The sequence below is a fragment of the Camarhynchus parvulus genome, chromosome 8 (genome assembly GCF_901933205.1).
Source record: "Camarhynchus parvulus chromosome 8, STF_HiC, whole genome shotgun sequence".
Lineage (NCBI taxonomy): Eukaryota > Metazoa > Chordata > Aves > Passeriformes > Thraupidae > Camarhynchus > Camarhynchus parvulus.
This window is the reverse complement of record NC_044578.1, coordinates 6,227,403-6,250,918: the sequence shown is the minus strand read 5'-3', so window position 1 is coordinate 6,250,918 and position 23,516 is coordinate 6,227,403. Positions and strand designations below refer to the sequence as shown.

General features: G+C 37.8%; 1 protein-coding gene across 1 annotated transcript in view; it reads right to left on the bottom strand.

Annotated features, from left to right (window-relative positions):
• The window catches only part of FAF1 (Fas associated factor 1), a 146,867-nt gene that overhangs the window by 87,793 nt on the left and 35,558 nt on the right, over positions 1–23,516 (bottom strand). The window contains exons 5-7 of the mRNA XM_030952979.1: positions 21,058–21,149; positions 20,619–20,707; positions 12,189–12,294 (exon numbers count right to left, since the gene is read on the bottom strand). Coding sequence (XP_030808839.1) covers positions 12,189–12,294; positions 20,619–20,707; positions 21,058–21,149 — 287 coding nt within the window. The remainder of the gene's footprint in view (positions 1–12,188; positions 12,295–20,618; positions 20,708–21,057; positions 21,150–23,516) is intronic.

Genomic DNA, 23,516 nt, shown 5'->3' with positions numbered 1-23,516 from the left:
AAAGCTTGTCTTACTGCTTATGGTGATTCTTGGCAGGCCTACTCTGCAGTGAGTTGAAAACACCCACATGCATTTTCCACTCAATCTTTCATTTATTTGCTCCTATTCAAGAAGAATTCTGCCTACAAAATCATTTTTTAAATGACACTGTTTCTGCTACAATGGAGGCTTCCCAATGCTGCAGGATTTGAAAATACTGATTTGCACCAAGCGACTGATGTAGATCCAGCCCTTATGAAATGGAATTGCATTGGTGTTTCACTTCAAACACACACTCCTAATCTTAAACCTCCCACTGCCCAACTTACTGCACACTTCAGCCTGGAGGATGAAACCGTCTGAGCAGGCAAAACAATTAGTATTAAGAGCAAAGTAAAAGAGAACATACACAATTTTGAGATTTCAATTAATAAGAAACAGTCAATCCACAGGACCAGCTAGAAATGGACACTGTTAAAATGCCAAAATAGATAACTATCAGAGATCTTTCCCATAAATAGGTTTTCTCTGCAGACCTCTTATTGCACTGTCCTCTGTGCTAATGCAGCCACAGCTGTGAACTGCAACTTGGTCTGTGGGGAGATTTAAGGAGGAGTTTCATCTCAGAATATTGCTCTCAGCTCAACAAAAAAGAAACTTTCAGCTCACTCCAAACCTCAAAGAATGATCTAGAGAATTTATGTATTTTCCACTGGCCTCACAAGAGCCATTCTTGAAAAATTAATGCGGACCTGCCTGACTTGGCAGTTTACTTCCTGTGTCAGGGTGAGAAGTTTCACTGTATTGCTTTGTACTATCAAAAAAAGTGTCCTCTTCCACTCTTCTGTTGTTGCTTTTTGTGAATATCAGAGCTTCTCCATTTTGTTTGCCTTAGTCCTGGCTTAGGCTGCCCTGTGGTCAGAGCTCTCAGCTGCAGTCTGGTCTTTTCTCTGCCAGCCCAAGGTCAATGCAAAGAATAAAAAAGAGCCAAGACCTTTTAAGCAGAGTGGGTGAAAGAGACTGTTAGTTATAGGTGAAATTGTCAACACACAAAACCTTCTGCAGATTAATCTAAGCACTTCTTACACTCCCCACTTTTGAATTATTCAGGAATAAGTCCTTCTTGCCTTAAAAGAGGAACTTTGTGAGTAAGTGCAAACAGAAGTTCATGCAAGACACAGAGGGGAGATGTTGAACTGAAATTCAGCTTACAGTTACAGAGACATTAACAACAGGACACAAACACAGCTCACAATGTTTCTTATTTAAGAGTCACTGTGTTGCAGCTGCCGAGTTCAGTAAAAGGTAGCTTGTCACCAAAAATGAGTGAAATAAGACCAATATAAAACCTTTCTGTTTCTCCTAAAAGAAATTGCAGAGATATTTGGGGTGCCCCGATGCTGTGAACAAAATAACTGAAGTCAGTCCTTGGGTTGTTGGGGTTGGAGTAGGATATGCACAGCTGCCATGTGATACCAGACAGACAGACGTACTGCTATTTTGTTAGTACACATTTGTAAGAAGATCTCTCTTTCTTATATAGAAATTGTAGAAAAATAGCAAAACCTCCTTGTTCTTTTTACTCCTCTTTCCCTTTTTTTCTTGGATTGGTTATTCGTTTCCAATATTGTAAAGATCCTCAGTTAGTTTGTACTTCCAAATTACATCATAATTTCCAAGAGACCTACTGGGCATTAGGCATACCAGATAGCAGCTACTAGATAGAATCTCACCTTCCTGGGGATGAAGGAGTGTGACAGTTAAGGTCTTGGTTCACCAGATCTCTGTTGTTTACACCTCCCTCCCCACTTTTCTGCACTTCCCATTAATCAGTTTGACCAAAAAAATTCTGCCTTCTAACCATCCCTAAGCCTTTTTCTTTTTAACCTGATGTGATTAATGAACATGTTCCTGGTTATTCACAAAGTTCTAGTTCCCTAAATATGATAAGAACAAACAACATAATAAAGCAACAACAAAAAGCCTTTGGTCATAGCTCAACCCCCTTTCCAGGCAGCACCCATCCCAAAGTTCTTTTCCTCATCTTTTCACAGGGCCACATAATGAGGCCCTGCTCTGCATGGCATTGTCTTGACACTGCTGGTTGTCCTACTTTACTATCCGTTTCTTTGGTTTTTAAATCATTTTACCAATCAAACAATACTTTATGTAACAGTAGCAACAGGAATCTCAGTGTGATTTTGTTTGGGGCAGTCATACACGTGTGGTTTTGGGTGAGAAACCAGCTGGTTTGGGTCACTCGTGGTCTGAGGAGATGCACATCAAGCAGAAACCACTGAAGCCAGTGGTTTCATCCACATAAAAATGGCAACACTGGACACACATACTGGGCCTTATGGGGTTTTTTGTTTGGCTAATTGTTTTCCCAGGGTGGACATCAAAACATTGCCTACTTAAACCCAACCTACTGAGCGCAAAAGAAGCAGAAAAATTATCAATTTATTTTTTTTTTTTTTAATACAAGGTCTGTTGATCTTGAGAAACAGAAGAGGGCACTGAACACAAAGCTCCTCTCCTTCTTCCTGTGTACAGGAGCAAGTTCTGCAGAACTGGGAATTAATCTTTGGTCAGAAGATGGATGATCTGATCAAAAATGGGCAAATTTCACAGAGGAAGACACTTATGGTGAGCTCATGTCCAGAGAACATTGTCCTCAGAGGGTCTTTAGAGTGTCCAAAGTCAACTCTGCTGATCTGACATGCAGGTAACCCCAAACTTCACTCAAGCTGACAGATCTTGTGGCAGCTGCTCCTCTTCTGGAAGACCTGGTCTTCCTTTTCATTCTTTTTGAGCCCAGTTTGCCCTTATGGCTTTGTCTGGCTGTGTTTTAATTAGTTTGCCTCCACCATATCCAGAGCAGGTTGAGCTTGAGGAACATCTGCACCCTATTTTTATTTATTTCCATGTGCCCACAACAGTGGATGCAGTCTCAAATAATTTCTTGTGCCATGCCTACTGTGATGCTCCTCTAGTTGGAAACTGGGCAGTTTGATTTGCCTATACATTAAATATGGATATTTACATTACAGATTTGTATCATTTCTGCTGTCCACCATCATCCTCATGTAACTTCCAGCATCATTGCTTTCGAAACAAGGTAAGAGTAAGTTCACTTTGGTCTGCTAATCTAGGCAGGGAAAAATAAAAGTAGATTTGAGGCTTGGTACAAACCCAAAAAATGTGATCAAACTATATAGTTAATAAATTGTTTGTCTAAATCTTTCATGTGTGATGAAAGATTATTATCATAATTCATTAGCAAATTACGGACTTTGTAATGCAGGCAGTCACAAATTTGGCTTTGTATCAATCAGTTGAGACCAGCTGGGTAGAAATTAACACAACTCTGGGATACATAAAATGAAGTGCTCTTTCATTTTCAATTCACTGGAAACTTTGAAGGAAAGAAATGGAAGCCCTTTCAAAAATGTCAGTTTTCCCTGCTTTTTGTAAATCATTCCATTCCACTGTAGAGATACAGAGATACAAATAAACATACATGGGATGTATGTAACTGAATACCACAGAAAGTGCTCAATCAAAATAAATTTATATTAAAAGCAGTGCACTTTAAAAAATCCTTTCATTATTTCTGAGACAGTCATACACATTAGTGATCATTGGAATTATTAAACAAACACAAAAGCTAATAGCCAAGCTACCCACAAGATACAATATTGTCAAAATTCCTGCTCTGAGCTCTCCCAGTCTGCCAAATGACCTTGTACAAAAATGCTTGTTTTGATTACGTCTCCTTTGCCTAAGCTACAAGGCTGTGTATAGTGACAGCTGCATTTGGGAGCAACTTAAAACAAATTTTATCCTAGTGCCACCTAATCCAGAGACTGGTACAAGCAGCATGGAAAAGTCAGTGTCAAAATTAAACAATGAAGGCTTTTCTAGGAACAGATGCTTTTTCCCTGCAGCTGTAAAAACCTTAAAACAATCCTATGCCCCACTGTCTGGTCACGCAACTACCACAAAGCAAGGCATAAATTTTGCCACTTATTGCAAATATTTGCTGAGGGCTGCTATAACCCTTTTTAAAAACAGTAACAGGGATTTCTTGCGGGTGATTATGAGGCCATTTTATCCTTTAAATGAGTGCAAGGCTCTCCAATTTATGCCCACGATTCCTGGTACAAAACCAAAAGGATAACTTTTCAAATTCATGTTTTACACAGACACAGGAACAGAACTGAAAAACCCTAAGGAACAGGTTTACTACAGAGATGGTGCCCGTGTCACTAAGATGTCATGGATGGGACAAACATTATTAATTCACAGTTGGAGCAGCAACTGTGTTTCCTTTGCATAGTAATTACAAAGCAATGCAGTGCAGCACCATCATTACACTGCAATCAAGATACTTTTGACCACTTTGGTGTTGTAACTCTACAACCACTACTTTAAATATCCTTATCCCCACAACTATCCAAAAAATTACCTCCTTCTATTCAGTGAATGCAGAGATAAACTTCAAGCTGAAATAGCAGCTCTTAGGAAACAACTTCTGTAACTTAATGAATATAAGTAAATCCTCAGTTCCCAATTAAGTGAGCAATTTACAATGTCAAGCATGTAGTTACGCTCCATATGAACTGATGGGGATTTTAGATTAGCTTCTGTTGTGTATTTAAAAGTGATAGCACCAACATGATTTACATAAGTAAAATATTTTCAAATATTTTCTCACCAAGCAAGCACTCTAAAATTGTGAAGTGTTTCCTTTCTTACTGAAGTTAAAAAAAAAAAATCAACTTTTCCCGAACAACAGTTCATTAGCACCTCACTATTTATAAGTATAATTGGGTTGTTTGATGAGAAAACATGAGAGAACACTGTGCCTACTATAATTTGCACAAATACAAATTTCATTGTTTGAAAACAAATCAGCAATTCAACGAATGTGTTTTTTTAATATAAGTGTATATCATGCAATAATAGAAGTGATCATATTATAGTTAACACAGGATAGAAAGGTTAAACCACGTTCTAAACCACTTTAATTTACAAGCTGTAAATTAATTTTTTTTAATTGCAAAAAAAAAAGTTAACTTGAATTTTTCATTTGTTATTCAACTAAATATAATTCACACAGATAACACAGCACTGAGCTACTTAGCTACAGAGTGCTGCTTTCCCACTCTAAATAGCACAAGAGCTGGGGACAGAGCTGTTTAATATGTTCATAAAGCTGCTTAGGTTTTCTTGTCATTTCACGCTAACACCTTTTTAATAGCTAGCATTATGATAGAAGCCTTGCATAAAAATTCACCAACCCAAAAGTAAAACACAGCAAATATTCAAAATCAGAATAGCAAGCAAAGGTTTTAATTGCAGTTTTTAAAAAATTCAAGGTTTTAAATTAGGTCTTGATCCCCAAAATCCTTAGCATCCTTAAATTACATGAGCAAAGCCTTTCAATTCAACATGATTACTTCTAAAATAAGGACAACTCACATGACTGAGCATTTACAGAGCCAAACCCATAACCAAAATTATAACAATGACTCCTCATTATTTTCAAATTCAAATAAATTGATCCTTATCCCTTGAGAGTTTCTCTCCAACCCAACTTACACTTAGGGATGGAGGGGAATAGAGACAGAGAAGGAGAGAAAGGAAGAAGAGATATAAACACACACACACTAAACTGAGTGCTGACAAACTGAACGTTAACAGATGTGTGACTTCTAATTAGTTATAATAATCTGTGCTATTGGAACCTGCCTCGCCTTCCCTTGCAAATCAAACAGCCTACTTTGGAGTTTAAAACTCTCTGGGTGCTTCTAAATTTATGCAAGGAAAAAAACCTTGCTTTCAGCAAATTTTAGATAAACTACAGTGATAACTTTATGAAAGGAAAATATTAAATTATAATTATCCTAAACAGACACAGTCTTGTGAAACTAACCCTACATTCATATGAAAATACAAAGCATTGACTATAATGAATTTGATTCATCCTTGGACACAAAGCTTTACCACAGTAAACTCAGTCAACTGTTGCTCTTGCTTTTATATTCATAGTACTTAAATAGCGCACTTTAAAACAAAAAAAACTCCAATTGGCTTTTCATACATCCACCCTCCCCAAAAATAACGCACTTGAAAAACCCAAATGATATGAAAAGGCTTCAAGGCCTCTTTTCTCCTTTTCACAGCACTTTTTTTTTATTTCTGTTTGCAGTAATCTGCCTTTCACTTTCTCATTGCTACAGAACAAACGAGGAGGCTCAGCACTTTGAAAAGGGGGCTCAATGTGTAATGGGTCCACTAGAATTAATTTAGTTGCACCAAATCCATTGAGCAGTGAGGTTTTTTTCTCTTCTCAAATCATTTTGAGTCGGATGCAGCCCCCAGCCTTTGTAATTCTAGTAAAGCACTTAAAGTGCACAGTAGGTGTTCATCAGGACCATCTGGTCAAAAGCAAAACAAGCTGCTGATTTTGCCTTTGAATAGAATGAAGCAAGTGTGAATTAGTCTCTTCAATTAGCACTATTACAACCTGTCAAGTGCATATTGTAAAACAGGATTATTACAGTATTGGTCACCAGTGCAATTATTTACTCTCTGCCTTTTCTTGCATATAAAAATGTCCATGTTTACTAGTTTTTAATAACTGAAGATCGTTTCTTTAATGATATGCACGTCCAGATCCCACCAAAATCAAATTACAGGTTATGAAACATATTCTGTCAGGAATATATTAGGTTTCATAATTAAGTGAGAAGTAGTGCCCTTTCTTTATCTCTTATCGCTGTTTCTGTTGCAGAAAGAGAAAAGTAGTTATATATCTTTTTCAATGGGATATCTTCAAAACAGATCTCTTCAGTCAGGCATTAAGATATTTTAAGCGCCTTATAAAGTTATCACCGTTGAACAGGTACCTAAACGGTATTTCCTCTTTATTTCCCAAGGAACTTCATCTAATTCCCAACACATGGCCACTTACAGAAAGTTTATCAGGATTTCTTTCAGGTTCTAAAATACATTTTGCCTTCAGAATGTGCTGGTTTTCTATAATACAAAGGCAAAAAACAAACGGAGAAGTTGATTTAGCTTTTTAAAAATCTTTCTCTCTTCACTGAAAAAGTCAAAGCCTGGCTGGCTAGCACATCCTCATTTACCACTGCAGAACACTGAGGCTATCACAGTCACATTTAAATTATGTATAATGCTGTCACAACTTGCTATAAATTGAGTATAATTTTAAGATGACAGATTTCTCTAAAAAACAAACTAAATGTTCACATTTCACAAAAACATACAGGTGTTGAGTACAATGAGTGTAGCAATGTATTTTAATAGCTTCTCTGATACTAGGAGTATTTGAACAATAGAACGTTTGTGCAACTCCTATTAAATCCAAAAAGTGCTAGTTACTGATTTTTACTACAACAGTAGTTTTCAACAATTTTAAAGCAAGTACAAAATGTCAAAACACACAACAACTACTTCTGAAATTATTAATATATGTATCATATTTGGGTATGTCTATTTCTGGTAAATGTGTTTTATTGCAATTATTTAGCTACAGCATTAAAAAGAGTAACATTATTTATCCATGCATTTCATGTCTCCATGCCAGTGTCTGACGTTTACTTTGAATGATCTCACTCAGCAACAACTGTCTTGAAAATATTTTGTTCAGACACCAAAAAACAGATCTGAAAAAGGTACAAGACCTTCTTCAGCCAGACTATTGCTCTGCCCGCTGCAGGTAATTCTCAGCTTACCTATATTTATATATTACATTTACTAAGGCCTTTTAAATGACGCTTCTGCCTGCATGTTTTTAATGGTGATTTTGCATCTTGCTTAACATTCATCCACTCACGAAAAAGTTTAAAGAAATTCATCACAAAGGATCTGATTAGGGTGTGTCAACACAGAATTTACAGTTTATCTCAGCCCAGGCAGTTGTGTGCACAAATAGTTTCTCCTCCTGCCTGGAGGGCTATTGGATACATTGCTTTCCATATTCCACCCTAGCCAGTGAGTCTGTGGGGAACAGAGAACAAATATATCACCTAGCACAGGTGACAGGGATGCTGAGCAGGCAGCCCCTGCTTAAGTTACTGGCTAAAGGAAGGGAATAAAAAGCAGAGGCAGTTATGCAGAGACAGCCAGTATTTAAAAACCCATCTTCTCTGCATTGTTTGCACAGATTTTATGTTTTACGAAGAATTCTAGTGGCCACTACTTGCTTTACATAGTATTCTCAGCTGGAATTTCCAGCAGTTACAAAATAAGATCACCAATCTGTGAGGGGACTGAGGGTTCTGCATATTTAACTCATCCACCCTTTAGCAGCCACAGCTTGTGTACACTGGATATTTTTGCAATCCTGCACGTAGGAATCACAAAAAGGCTTCAAAATCTGTATCAAATGAGCAAAATAGACAAATGTGAAGTCCTTGTTTTTAATGGAGCAATCCAGTTTGTTAAAAATGTTTGATTTTTTTTTCTGTGTCACTGATTAAAACAAAAAGTGTAGAGCACATTATTGTGACAAGAACTCAAGCCCATTAAGTTTTTCACAAATTAGTTTGTCTGCTCCAGGATCAGAACACAAACTTGCTTTTAACACACTTTTAAATATTCCCCTTTCTGAAGAAGACTCTCCTTCATTTCTGTAAAATAATAAAACTACAATTTGCAAAAATGAAAAATTGTAGAAATGTTCATTTCTAAAGGAGAACAAGTTGGTAAGTATAGATAGAAAAGAAATTATCTTTAATGTGGCAATGCCCTGTAATAATTTAGCACAGAGCTTCTCAAGCCTGAAGTTAAAAAATCTCTCCAATTTCAAACAGCCTCTAGAAATTATTGTAGCAGAATAAAGAACAAGCCTTCAGACAGAAAACTCCTTTTAGTCTTGTATTAGGAGTTCAATTTGTCAAATTGTCTTTATACAACCATGTAATACACTGGAAATGTATTCATTAACAGTCTCCTAACTGGCACAAAACCTACCAATTTCCAATTTAAAATGCAGATCATGGAAAAAAGTAACCATGATATTTCCCAGAATAGTATCTGCCCAGAATTAATTTAATACTGCAATTTTACAAGAACAAATGGGTGTCAGAAACCTGTGACACAGATTAACTTGCAATTTAGGCCATCACGTTATTATTAACTTTCCAAGTTAACTACTCCCCTGCCCAACTCAAAAAAAAAATTAAATAAAATATACAGAATTTTTGAGAAGTTCCATTTATTTTTTTATTTCATTTCCAAAGATTCTATATAAGTTCATGATCACAAAACAATATAACTGAATGTAACTTATATTTTTTAAGACAAGAAAACAGATCTTAATACGTAAAGAGTTAGATATTTTGGTAAAGGAATGTTAAAAAAATAAAACAAAGGCATTTTCAAGTACCCTCCAAAATCCAACTATTAAAGTAATATGCAATCAATTTTGGAAGCAGACATGAGCACTACGGCATCAGGCTTCTCTCAGATAATTTTTTGTCACATGGTTTCCCCATTAAACACCACAATTTCTTTGAGAAAACAATTCATCCAAATATCATTTACTATTAAACATGCATCCTAAACAATAAAAAACCAGAGAACTGCAGAAATAATAGTTTAGGAAAGCACAGTTGTGAGCTCACTGGGTTTTGCATTTAATGCACTGCAAAACATTTCTGCCTTCTGAAAGGGTGGCGGGGTTGAGTTTTTGGTGTGAGTTTGGGGGGTTCTTGAGACCCTTGGAAAAAATACCTATTCCTTAAAATTCACAGTACTAATAACAACAACACACTGCACCAGTAGCCCTTGAGAGACAGTTGCACCCAACTGTGGCAAGAAGTAGAACATTTCTAGAATCTTAAATATTTCTTTTAATAATTGATGTAGTCATTTTGAATCTTTCTGCATAGGATATGGCGTGTGAGTAGATTGCATTAACACTGCTTAAACATTTCAACTTGTCAGTATGGCCAAGTCGATTTCTGAAATATTTGCTGTATTTTCCCATCGAAACAGTAATAAAGGTAGAATAAATATATGCCACTGCTTTATAATCACTGAACATTAATGAATATTTTATGTCTTTTTAAATCTCCCTGTTTAATTTAAAAGGGTGAAATTAAGTCTCCTCCCTGCAATATGCCAATTATCTGTAAATCAAACAATAACTTGGCCATTATAGTCCTTTTTGTTAATATACCAGAAGCTAATTTGAAAACACTGAGCAGCATTTTTAGGTAATAATTGAATAGTCCTTCCTGCCCTCTTGTGGTTGGCAACTGCATCACCGAGCTTCTCCACCGTTACAAAAATACACCAGGAGGAAAGTAAACTATTAATTTGTTAAAGTGTGAACAAGAGAGTGAAGAGGAAAAAAAAAATCTAACAGTCTCTGGAGAGGACAGAGACAAAGGAGATGAGGAATGATACCACTGATTCCTCCAAACCACAAGGACTGCCTAGATTTGTTACAATGATTACTCTATGCTAAAAGAAAAAAAAATTAAATTAAGAAGCCATTAGGGAGTTATCATTCAAAACAGTGCTTGTTTTCTATAATTAGACAAATGTTCAGCAACCCTTTTACCTCAGCAAAATCCCCAGGGATTTCCAGGAGCCTTTGCACAGACAGACACATTCACCTGTTCAGCATCAGCTAGCCCCTTCACAATTTTATACACTCTATTGGGTGTGACACTCAGTACAAGAAAGGCAAAGAAAGGTTTTCTGCTCATGCTGGTTACGTGGTGACAGAGTTTTTATTTTGGTTGTTTAAGGGAAAAATCATAATGAACTTTTAAATTATGTTGATTTCATATGGCAACCTGATGACCATAACCTGCCATTACCAAGAAACAAGAAAACTTCAGTGCATGGAAAGGCAGCTTTGATCCCCCTGTCACTGCTTTCTGGTTCCTTTAAGCCAGGTAAGACCCACCAGCAAAGTAAATGATACAGCATTGATAAAAACCAAACAGACAATATATATGTATGTGTTTTGTTTTAGAATCTCAACATTTTAAAATTAAAACCACATATTTGGATGATTTATTTCCATTAACATTCAAATTCTTTATAATTATAGAGAGTCAAAGCTCAGGCCTTCAAAAGTCAAACTGATGCAAGTATGTGTATTTATTTGTATTACCACAAAAAGCAAAATAGAACTTACTATTGTAGACCTAAACATAAGAAATAGAAAATAGGCTTTCACATGGGGGAAAGATCAGAATCTAGATCTTAAGAATAACAGGATTCACAATGAAAACAGTTAGTGATCATTTTTCATTGTTGTATGAGCTACTATTCCCATACTTAATATTATAGAACTTAAATTAATTCTGTCTACCATGTCAGCACGCAACACGAAAAACTTCAATAAAATCTGTTCAACCCTAAAAGACTGAGAGAAGTGTCAGACCAATAATAGCAAACATACATTTAATTTGAAAAGCAAACATCTAATCTTAATATTTTGTAATGTGAATTCTGAAGATTCACATTTCTAGGTTGTTTGTCAGGTTTCCAGAAGGCAGTGGGTTATATGGAAAATAACATCCACAACATCTGGCATTAGATACACCATGGAGCTCTAGACAACAATCTTTAGGCTTGGAAAGGAGTTTTAAAAATATGCAGGGGACTGCTTATTGTGAATTCAGAGAGTCCAGAGTCACATCAGACTTATTTGTTCCTTTAGGACTTAATTCTGCCGAAGTTCTCTCCAACATCACCCCTTGCTGGCCGTTCCACAGAACGGCAGCAACGTCCATTGCACACAAAACCATTTGGCTACAAGGGCAGTAGGAATTTCAGCACCCCAACAGCAACCAGCACAGGGCCTGAGGTGCCCACAAAATGGAGATGGAGCTGGTTAAAAGAAGGGAAGACAGAGACAGCTTCAAGGGGTTTCAAGTAAAATGAAATTTGAATAACTCAATAAACTGTTGGTGTATACACAACTGTTTGTCTATTTTGCTACTACAATACAAAAAGAAACATTCTTTCTGTATAATTTAATAGAATACCTTTTTATAACTGAATTCTTTAATCAAATCTTGATGATCCAGTTGATGAAAATAAAAAAACTAATAAAATACAGGAATATCCATCAGGACTATGCAAACCCCCTTTAAGAGAGCTGGCATTAGCTATAATGAGCTACATTTATTCTTCAGCTGTGAAACAGCACTCACCTCCTGAATGGTACTGCTTCCTGAGAAGTTGAGGTTGTACTCCCGCTGGACTTCTCGATGGGTGACAATCAGCATGAAGTTTTGATTTAATGACTCCTGCAGGGCCCTGAAATAGTTGAAAGAAAAACAGGAAAATCAGGGATAAGCATGTTATAGCTTGTTTTACAGTTAGATGCAGAAACCCCAGGGTACCCTAAACTCTGCATGGACAAGTCCAGGCACAACATTATCATCTCTCTTTTCACTCTTAAATGCAAGGAAGCATGCTGAGAATGACCAAAGGCCATTCCTGAACTCCTTCCTTAATAAGGTGACTGCAGGCTTTAAAGCTCATCTAATGTTAAGTATTTTCAAAATGGAGAGAGTCCCATTATCTTCACAAACATCGGGTGTATTTAGCACTCCTAATGCCATTAATAATAGGCTTGTCAGCATATTGATGGCCAGACCAAATATCAAGCTATGATGCACATTAAGAACTGATGATAAATAGAACAAGGCAAAGCATGCTCTTGCTTCTCAAGGGTTACCTGAAGCAGAAACCAAATGGCAATTCTTCTGCTTAGATTCATTTAAAACACATAAACCCAGATAATTAGAACTGGAAAAGTAACCACAGCAAAATTTCTCGTGTAGGTATTGCACACTTAGAAAACGCTCACATTGTTTTAAGTGTACATTCACAGAGAGTTTTAATAAAAATAAAAACATAAATAAAAATTAAATTTTAAAAAAATCTTAAGATACAGTTTAAACAGGGCAACCATATCTTCATGTTGTAATAAACTTGGGGTTTTTTTCTGATTTTCCTGGTAGTAAAACTTCTGGATATGAAAAAGGTGTTCTAATTGCTTAATTAGGTACAAAAAGATGCAGCTATATATCTACTTTTCAAAGCAGAAGGTAGGACTTCTGTTACAGATGGCAATTATGACTGTGTGCAATCTTACACATGCTCCAAAACTGCAGCAATACTGCACCACACCTTGGATTTCTAAACAATATTTATGCAGACTTGACTTATTCAGTGGCATATGAAATTTAATTGGGCCTATTAAAATTCTTTTTTTTCTTATCACATACACATAAAAGAATGACAGACTGTGGTTTTTTCCTTCACATATTCACTATTCCATGACACCTCAACAAGCCATTCCTCTTAGCACTAAAGGACAAATTCTGAACACAGACCAGCACAGCTGTGTCGTATGATGCAAGAAGACAAGAAAGACTCCTGCATCATTTCAGACCTGATTTGTCAGTTTTAACTCCTTCTGGAATTACTGATCTGCTGGTTTGCTGATCAGTACGGAAGGAACTCATACAATACTCACTGGATGCTTTAGCAAGAGATACACAATTTGCTTGAACATCTCAGGGATATTTAGCTTACAAAAATATCTTCACTGGGAAACCTAATTTGGCTCCAGTCACATCTCAATAATCACATACTACAAAACAAAATCATGAAGTGCTATTTCTTGTATTTAATGGTTTTCCAATATGGAAAAGAAATATAACTCATTGCCAATGCTAACTATGATCATGTGCATGAGAGACACTACAAATGTAACTGCAGCCATTGATGCTGAACACATAGCTTTCTGTACTTTCACAAGATTTTCAGCAAAAGGCCTAACAATTCTTTAAATACCTAACAGTCCCTCAAAAGAGGGGGGAAAAATAAAAAGAGGAGTCCTGAAAAGTTGTATGCCTATTTTCAAAGATAATTCTAATTTGATTGTTAGTAAGTTTTGCATCCCTATAACCATATTTTCTATTGGCAAATGTTCAGTAGCAACTAAAATATCCTGCTGTGCTTTTTCACATTTTGATTTTTTTATTTGTTTTCAGCAAATACCAGAGGAAAATGGCATATTTAATTGCTCTGAAAACATTAATTACTGCATATGTGAATGGCTCTGGATTCCATACAGACTCACACAAGGTTCTGTTATAGCTAATTTTGACTCTATCTGAAAATCTGTAGATCCTAACTGATAATATGACTCATGTTTTCATTCTGTAATTGATGTAAACATAGAATAAACAGGCCAGTCTGATCAAACCCTCAGGCTCTCCAGTTATGCATGATCCCCACACTTCAGTACAACTCAAAATACAGCTTGCTAATAAAAAGCATCCACTCATAGGAAAAGTTTTCCACTTGTGAGAGCAGGAAGTATTTTGGAAAGGAAAAAATACTCTTCAAACAAATTTAAATGAAGCCCCTAAAAATTAAAAGCTTTAATTTTTGAACTAACAATTTTGACACCTCTACTTTTGGGATTTCTAAGCAACACAAGCTGAATGTTGTTAACAAGCAAATTCTCAGCACATATTCATTGACAAACAGGGTGAAAAAGAGGCTGAAAATTAAGCTGGCTAAAAAAAAAAAAAGAAATTGAGAAGAAACTGGGTTTGAAAGTGTTAGCAAATGCAATGCATGGTTAATTGTTCACTTTTTCTTCAGAAAAATAACAAACTGAGGAACATTACTTCTGCTTACACAGAAATGCACTGGTCAACTCCAGTCCTTGGAGCTCCTACATCAAAATCCCACATGGTCTGATAGCTGTAAAGCTTGGACAGTGTCCACTAGAAAGAGGGAGGAGGAATGGATGGCACACCTGATGGGTCACTGATGCCAGCACTGCCCACCCTCCTGTGTGGGATGGGGTTGATGTGAACACACAGCCAGAGATGTCTGTCCCTCCCAAAATCATTTCCTCCAGCAAAGGGGGATGCAGATTACCCCAAATTACTTGGGCCAAAATACATCTTGCCCAAAAATTGTATTTCAGCCATTAAGGTAATGATAAGTTTTACAAGGTGAAAGTATTTGTAGGAAACTTCTCACTGGCAGTAAGATGAAGCTTATTTCTATTTCTCTTTAGGTCCACATAAGCATATTGAGAAGACTGACTTTGAATACAAGGCACATCTCTAAAATTTTGGCCTCCGTGTCTGCAGCTGTTTAATTTTCTTATAAATGTTATAGTTCACTACAATTTTCTAAATAAAATAACTATATTAAAAGGTGGAAAAAAATCAGGGTCAAACTGTAGATCCCATTAAAGACAAGACAGAATTTTTTTTCCTTCTTTTTCTTTGTTGCCACCAGCGCTAAGAGAATACAAATAATCTGAGAGTTAATTAGTGGGAAAAGAAAACTAAATTCTGAAAAGAGGACTAAAGTAGGCCACTGTTACTAGAAAATTTTTCCCCTAGTGCAAACCCAAGCCTTCAAAAGCATTTGCTGATAGGTGATCTACACCATTACAACCTTTTTACCTCACCTGAATGATTCTGCACTCACTATGCAGCACAAGAGCCAAGGGAATCTGTATTTTTGGGCACCAATCCTCCAATTGAGGTACCCTGCCTACACCCAAAAAAGAAGTCCAAGAACACACAAAAGAAAACAGATCAGAGCACAGTCATTGCTCTGACCAGCTCTAGCAAGAGACTTGGATATAACAAACTGATTGATTCTATCTGTTGTTAAGTGATGGCATTAATGCTCTGATTTTTTATATGATACTTTGCTTCTCAAGAGCATTTTTCTTTGAAATTTTAGTAATATTTTAGAATTTGACACTATAAGTAAATCCTTAATCAGCAATTTGTAAATGCTCCTTTTCATTCCAGTTTTTATGGAATACACTCAGTATTTCCCACTAGGCAATATCTTTCTCAGTCACACAAGAGATTTCCCCCCAAACCTCTGATTTTTATATAAACAGGTATGACACAAGGTAATTAACATTTCCATTTTAAACTTACAGATTTATATAAGCTCATGTCAACAGAAGTCCAAATTTACTGTAATTACAGATTATTTACATTAAAACAAAATAAGAAATCAGTATGTAAATGTAATGTTTGTTGTAGCTAATGCAGCAGGAGGTGGTAGATTAGGTTCAAACAGCAATCAGTTAGCAAATCTGGCTAACATGTAAATGAGCAGAAGCCCTTTTGTTTACATTCTATTGCATTTTAAACTTCAGGATTTTTAAACTGTCTCATGAACAGATGGGAAAATAAAACATTAATCTTACCATTCTTATGGAAGCTTTCAAAGTAACTAAAGCAAGGCACTGCTCCTGTCCAGCTAAACAGACAGGACTAATAATTGGAGTTGCAGGTTACATCGTTCTTAATTAACACTCTGCTACAGTTGATAACGTACAACAAGACACCACATCACCACCACTGCTCTGCAATCATCTAAAGCAGAGGCATGCAGCAATATATGGACCTATTGCTTGAAAAAAGGCATCTGTGGGTTTTTTCTTTTCCACACAGACGATTACACTTGTTAAACAAGTTACAATCACTTAGCAAAATTGCATTATTTCTAATAATCTCCATGGTATGCACCTGGGGTTTTAATGCTTTTCAACGTTTCAGTGATTCTTCAAGTATAATAAAGTACCTTTGACTTTCAGCTATTTGGCAAAAGAAGTATAAAATACATTATATCCATTATAATGACAACAGCAACAAAAAAATGATTAAAAATATCTCCCAGAACACACAGGATAGAAAGGAGAGATGATCTGGATGACCCAGCTCCATGGCCAGACTCCCATGCTCACACTTTTCATGCTTCCCTCTTGCATCCTCCTAAACCTATTTCCTCAACTGAGTATTGTCAGCCTTCAAGAAGCATCCAAGGCAACAAAGGGAAGGAATTGCTGAGGAAGGGATTAATCTAATCTGACAAAGCTGGTGCAAGGGATCTACCCCATGAATGTTGAATGATGGATTCTTTGGCATCTTTCTTTTCAGGATTGATTTCCAAGGGAAATCATGCTTTTCTCCACTCACCTGGTAACTTCTGCTCCCACCTGGTAACTTTTGAACATAGTCACTGGTTTTAAGGAGGTCTCATAGTGGTAGAAAGGTCTCAAATACCAGGTGTAAATCAACAGCCAGGAAGAGGAAGGGGACCCAAATTATCACCCACCTCAGTAAAAGGCTGCATTAAAAGTTCAGTATTTTATACTCATACAGGTGAGCCCTGGCCAGTGATCTCAGAACTACCCACAGGACATGATTTCTCCTTTCCTTTGATACTACCTGACTGTGAGCTGGAGAACAGATGCAGGGCAGGCTGATACTCTGTACAAGGGGAAAAATATTACACAAATGCTACAAAATATTACACAGGTGCTACAAAATACACAACTGGAGGCAGCATCAGAGGCAGGTGAGATGATGGGAAGCATGGAAGGAGAAGGCTGATCTACTGCAGCTGCTGGGATGGGGCAGGAATTCACTAGAAATCAGATTTCATTATGTCCACAGCTCACAGAACACATGGTTATTGTTCTGGATATCGTGCATGGATAAGCATGGCTTTGCCAGCTGAAATTGTGGTAGCAGGGTGGAACAATACATGCGGTATTTGACATTTAAATTTAATCTTTCCACCTCAATTTACTAGCATGCAGTAGTAACTCACTGGGTTTCTATTACCTATAAAAGCTTAAGGTAGGCCACTGATGAACAAAGATACCTCCGGAGATTTTTGTTTGTTTAAAAGGCAGGATCACTTTGCCATTACATTTAGATGCTGGTTTTCAGTCAGTTCTGGGTTAAGTCCATTCAGTCTGTCACAATAAACTTCAATGCCTTCATACCAATATGTTGGAATAGGATGTTTCAGACACTGTTCTGCCCCACTATTAAGAACAGACAAAAACTGGATCTTACAGAGCTGAGGCCAGACTGTTCCTTTTAAGAAGGGCATATAGATAACATATCACATACTGGAATCTCAGGCTTTTCAAATATCACTTTCTGGAGATATTCAAATCACGACTATTTATCTCTAGTGCAAAACAGAAGGCATTTGAAGAAAACAACAGATGAACTCCCAGAGCAAGAGGCAAAGTTCCTCAACATCCATTAATAATAGATGTGAGCATGACGCTTTTAAAAATTGTGGGTAACAAACTAATCTGAATAATAACTGACCTAACAGTAGGCAGTAAACAGTGTAACTGGGTTTGGTACATTGCTTCAATTAGATGTGTTTTGATCTGCATTGATGCTTTAATTGGAGGCAAGCCTCCCCTTTCATCTAGAATTTATGACTTCAGGAAGATGATCTAGCCTTCAAATTATCCGTGTTTAAATAGCCACTAATTAGGCACCATTTGCTGTCCCAAAGCTACCAACTTTTATCTTAAAAATATCCAGAACTAATCTCCACTATGAAACAAATATAAACTATAAAAGGTAACAACTACTTTGATTTTACTGTCAAGTGAAGTTCTTTAAAAGCATTAATCCAATAAAAAAAGCTAAGAACTGTTTTTAAACAGTTTGTTGTTATATACTTTACTGCAGTTGCAATAAACAACTCTCTTCAGACTCCAGTTTTCTCTCCAGAATTAAAACATTCAAACTACAATATACAGCAATACCTGGGTAGAAAATTTTGAAATTGGAAATGAAAAAATTAGCAGCTGTGGTGTCTTTTCACTGTTCTTCAAATAGCTGCTAAGGTACAACGGGTTATCGTCCTCACACACAAATACAGCTCCTGTTTGCACAGACAGTTCACGTACACCACCCTCTGTTCCAGTGCCACTCTTCCCTCTCTTAATGCTCCTTTTCTTATAATTATTATTCTTATAATTCATATCAGCATTCTTAATTCTTCTACAGACTACATGTTAATGTGCACAAGTACCTTTTCGTAATATACAAAGTACTTTCAGTCCTTAGGAAGGCAGCTACAAATTTCTATTGACTCTCCAAGAATTCCTCTCACCAGCAGAATATTCTCCTATCACTACAAGGGCAGAAAGCCAACTCCCTCTCCGGACCAGCTGAAATCCGTGCATTTTGCCCCATTCCAAAGGCATCCCTGTGCCCGCCGCTCCGGAGCAGCTCCCTTGGCAGGCTCAATTCCCGCGCACCCTCTGGTGGCTACCGAGGAAAATTCCCATTTTCCTGGGAAACAGGGCCGCCGTCGGGAAAGGGAAGCGCACGGAAGAAAATTGCTAATTTAAAAGAGTATTTTCCATATAACATCATTTCATTTCCAAACCTTCGCAATATTTCCTGACAGCAGAAAGAGACCTGGGGGGGCTGCTGGCCAGGGGCTGAACACGAGCCAGGTGTGCCCAGGTGGCCAGGAGGGCCAGGGGCATCTGGATTGTATTTCAGCAGGAGGGCCAGGGGCACCTCGATTTTATTTCAGCAGGAGGGCCAGGGGCACCTGGATTTCAGCAGGAGGGCCAGAGGCATCTGGATTTTATTTCAGCAGGAGGGCCAGTGGCACCTGGATTCTAGCAGGAGGGCCAGAGGCACCTGGGTTTTAGCAGGAGGGCCAGTGGCACCTGGATTTCAGCAGGAGCAGAGCAGGACCAGGGCAGTGACTGTCCCCTGTGCTGCTGAGGCCACACCTCAGGGGCTGTGCCCAGCTCTGGGTCCCTCAGCTCTGGAAGGACATGGAAGGGCAGGAGCAGGGCCAGAGATGGGAATGGAGCTGGGGAGGAAAGCCTGAGGTGACTGGGGGAGCCCAGGATGTTCCTGGAGAAACTCTTCAGCTCACCTTCTCACTCTCAAACTCCTCAAAAAAATAAGTCTGTCTCCACTGCCATGTCCCTAGTGGAAGGATGAGAGGAAAAGGCCTTAAATTGCACCACAAGTTCAGATTAGGTATTAGAAAAACATCTTTCTCTGAAAGAGTGGTTAAGCACAGGATTAAGCTGCTCAGGGATGTGGTGGAGTCAGGAAGTGTCCAAGAGATGTCTGGATGTGGCACCTGGGATATGTTACAGAGGTGGCCATGGTGGGTTGAACTAGATAATCTTGAAGGTCTCTTCCAGCTTTGATGATTCTGTGACATGTGAACACTCACTGCTTACTTCTTGAGTGTTCAAATCAGTAATAAAATATATCCTTCTCAATTCAAGGAAATAAATTCTAATTAATTATTAAATAATCTATATTTATTAATTATTCAGCCCATCTACATACATTTTAAAAGTACAAGATAAAATAATGTAACAAACATTTCATAAAGAAAATTTTCATCAGATGGGAATTATTTATACAGATTTATAAGATACATTAAATGGATCAACATAAAGCAGCAACTTATGCAAGGTCAGCTCTCGTTTTCACAGGGAGTAGATTTCTGTTAAATGAAAGTCATCACATCTGTAAAATTCAGATGTAAAATTCTGGATGTACCTAAGAGGTTCATGTACCCCACCAAAGTTTTAAAAACCCCAAGCTTCTTTTCATCCCAGCAGCCACTAGTGCAGTGAAAACACTTAGTATTTACTGACTGCAGATTCCTACAAATATACACATGGCTTCATAAAAAAACATAAAAGCCCCCATAAAACAACAAACAAACAAAACCAAACCCATACAAATAGAATTTATGGCCAAAAGACTTACCCAGAATGACTTGAAGAAGGAGGAGGCAGGTCAGGTGTTAGAACATAAAGACTATTATTTTTTGGCAAGTGTAGACTTTTTAAAACAGTCTGAGGGGAGAAAAATCATAGTAAGTATAAAACATTCACCAATTCTGACTTGTTTGGTTTTTTTTAATCATAGGTATGTATTTACAGTATCAGCAAATATTTTGTTTCAAGATACAATTCTTGTTACTTCAAAACATCATTTTTGTAGGTGGGCCACATTCTATACAAACCAAACACAAAGTGATTTGTCCTGATTTTATTTTGCAATGTTTTAGATTAAGAGTTCTTTGTGTGCCACCCAAGACATCTGACACTGTTTGAAACTAACAATTCTTGCATTGTAATCCCCACCCACAGATGCTCAGTTTGAAACTGAATTCAGTTAACTGAAAACACAGTTGAAAACTTACACTATCATCTACATCTCCAGTCTTCCACCCTTTTAACAGCATTTTGGATGCAGGAATCTGAAGTTCATTTTCTAGAATATGTTTGATATCTCCTAGAGAGAAAAACAAAGGAAATATATAAAATATACACATTTATTGCTTTATTTCAAACAACAGTGAGTTGTACTTAGAAAACAAGAGCAAGGAAAAATTTACTAAGAGAAGGATTTTCAGTCTAGTTACCCTTGTAACACACTCTTCAAACAGTAAAGGACAAATGAAGCTTAAAAAAATAATCACAAACCATGAATGATTGGAGAATCACACAAGAATTTGATGATATGGACATATCTATTGGTAATTCTATATTCCATATTTATTAGACACACAGATAGCTGTGTGCTATCTGGAGGACCAGACTTAAAAGTGCATATTTCTGATACCAAATTTCATTAGCATTAGTCCAGACCTAAGGAACTGGAATGTTCATACAACTGACTGCTCTGACAGCTTTTCCAATGTTTTGCACATTTTGTTGCTCTTCTGCCCCTGTAGTTATTACAGTTACAAAGTAACTCAGGCTGGAAGGTACCTCTGGAGCTCATGTGACCCAAACCTAACTCAAAGGTCTAATTAAACTAATTTAGTCAATGACTTGTTCAGCTGGCTCTTGAACATGTCAGGATGGAAGTCTGACAACTTTTCTGGCCAACCAGTTTCAGTACTTCACCACCCTCACAATTAAAAAAAAAATATTTTTATTTAAATGTGAATTTTTGATGTGTCTATTGCCTCCCATTCTCATGCACCTCCAAGACAAGTCTGGCTCCATCTTCTCCATGGCCTCCAGCAGGCAGCTGCAGACAGAGGTCAGCTCTGTACTTTTCCTTTCCTCCCCAGGCTGGACAAATCCCCTCCTCTGAGCCTCTCCTCCTGTTAGCCAGGAGCTCCAGAGCCCTGACCAGACTCACTGAAGGATGCCATCATCTTTCTTCTAGTGAGCACCTCAAAACCCCACACACTGCTCCAAATGCAGTCTGGCAAGTGCTGGATAGAGGGAAATAAGGATTTCCTGAGATCCACCTGCTACACTCTTGCCAACAAAGCCTGGGACATGGCAGGTCTTCTTCACTGCAAGAGTTTATGGCTGAAGCATCCAAGATCCCTTTTCTTAAATTGTTTTCTAGCCCATCAGCCTTCAGCCAGGTATCAGGTGGGGATAACATGGAGTTATCCTATGCCAGATACACGACTTCAGCTTTATTTTCTTGGAACTTCAGGAGGCTCCTGTCAGCCCATTTCTCCAGGCTGTCCAGGACCCACTAAACAGCAGCCCTGCCCTCCAGAATATCAGCCACCTTCTCTGAGCAAATTAAGATTTATTTTGATCAGTTTTTTATTTTGACATTATGACTGGAAAAATACAACAGCAGAGTACATCAAATGCCTTACTAAAGCCACAGTGACAATCTCTCCCCTTATCAACTGAGCCAGTCATCAAATTGCAAAAGGCAAATAATGCTGACTGATTAGGTACAATTTGCCATTAGTAAATCCATGCTGGGTGTTCCAAATCCCCTTCTTTTCTCTCTCATGCTCAAAAAGTGCTTCCAGAAAGATTTACTCCATAATCTTCCCACAGACCAAGCTCAGCACTCACCACTGAACACAGGTTCACATTTGCCTTAGCCTTTCTTCTGCTGATATACTTACAGAAACCCTTCTAACCCCTCAGCGGTTTCACCTTCAGCTGAGCTTTGTTCTTGCTAACTCCAAACCTGCACATCTCTGTGCTCCTGCTGGGCAGCCCACCACTACCTTCCAGCTCTGGCTACTTTGTTTTTGAATTTAGCTCAGCCAGAAATGCTTTTTTCTTCTGTGCTGGCCTTTTGCCATGCTTGCTCCTCTTGCACGTTGGAAAGAACTGCTCCTATGCTTTGAAGAGGTTGTCCTTGAAGATCAACCAGCTCTCTTGGGTCCCTGTGCCTTCCTGGGCAGCCTCTCATGGGCAAGCAGATCCCCAAAAAAGCCAAAACTATTCTTCCCTCAAGTTCAGAGCTGAAGTTCTAAAATTTGCCTTGCTCACTTCTCCAAGGGCTTTAAACACAAGGCTTCCCTCCATCTTTATATCCCAAAATACACAAGTTCTACGCAAAGTGTCTTCTGCCCTACAGCTTTCAGGTAAAAACCAACTATTAAAAAGTCAATAAGAAAAGAAAAATCAAAGCAGTACAGCTGAAAAATTCTGATCTGATGAGATTCTGATGTCCAATTTCCACGGGTGTAACTCTGCACAAAGGAAAACAGAGAACACCCATCGATAATTCAAACCGATCACCGCTAGGTGGCGCCACCCAACACCAAATCCATTGCTGAAAGGACAAGTGAGGATCAAAAGTTTCCAAATTTCATCCCAGACAGAAGGCTGCAGCACGGAAAATTGCTTTCTTCAACTATTCCTTCATGTAGCTCCTTATTTG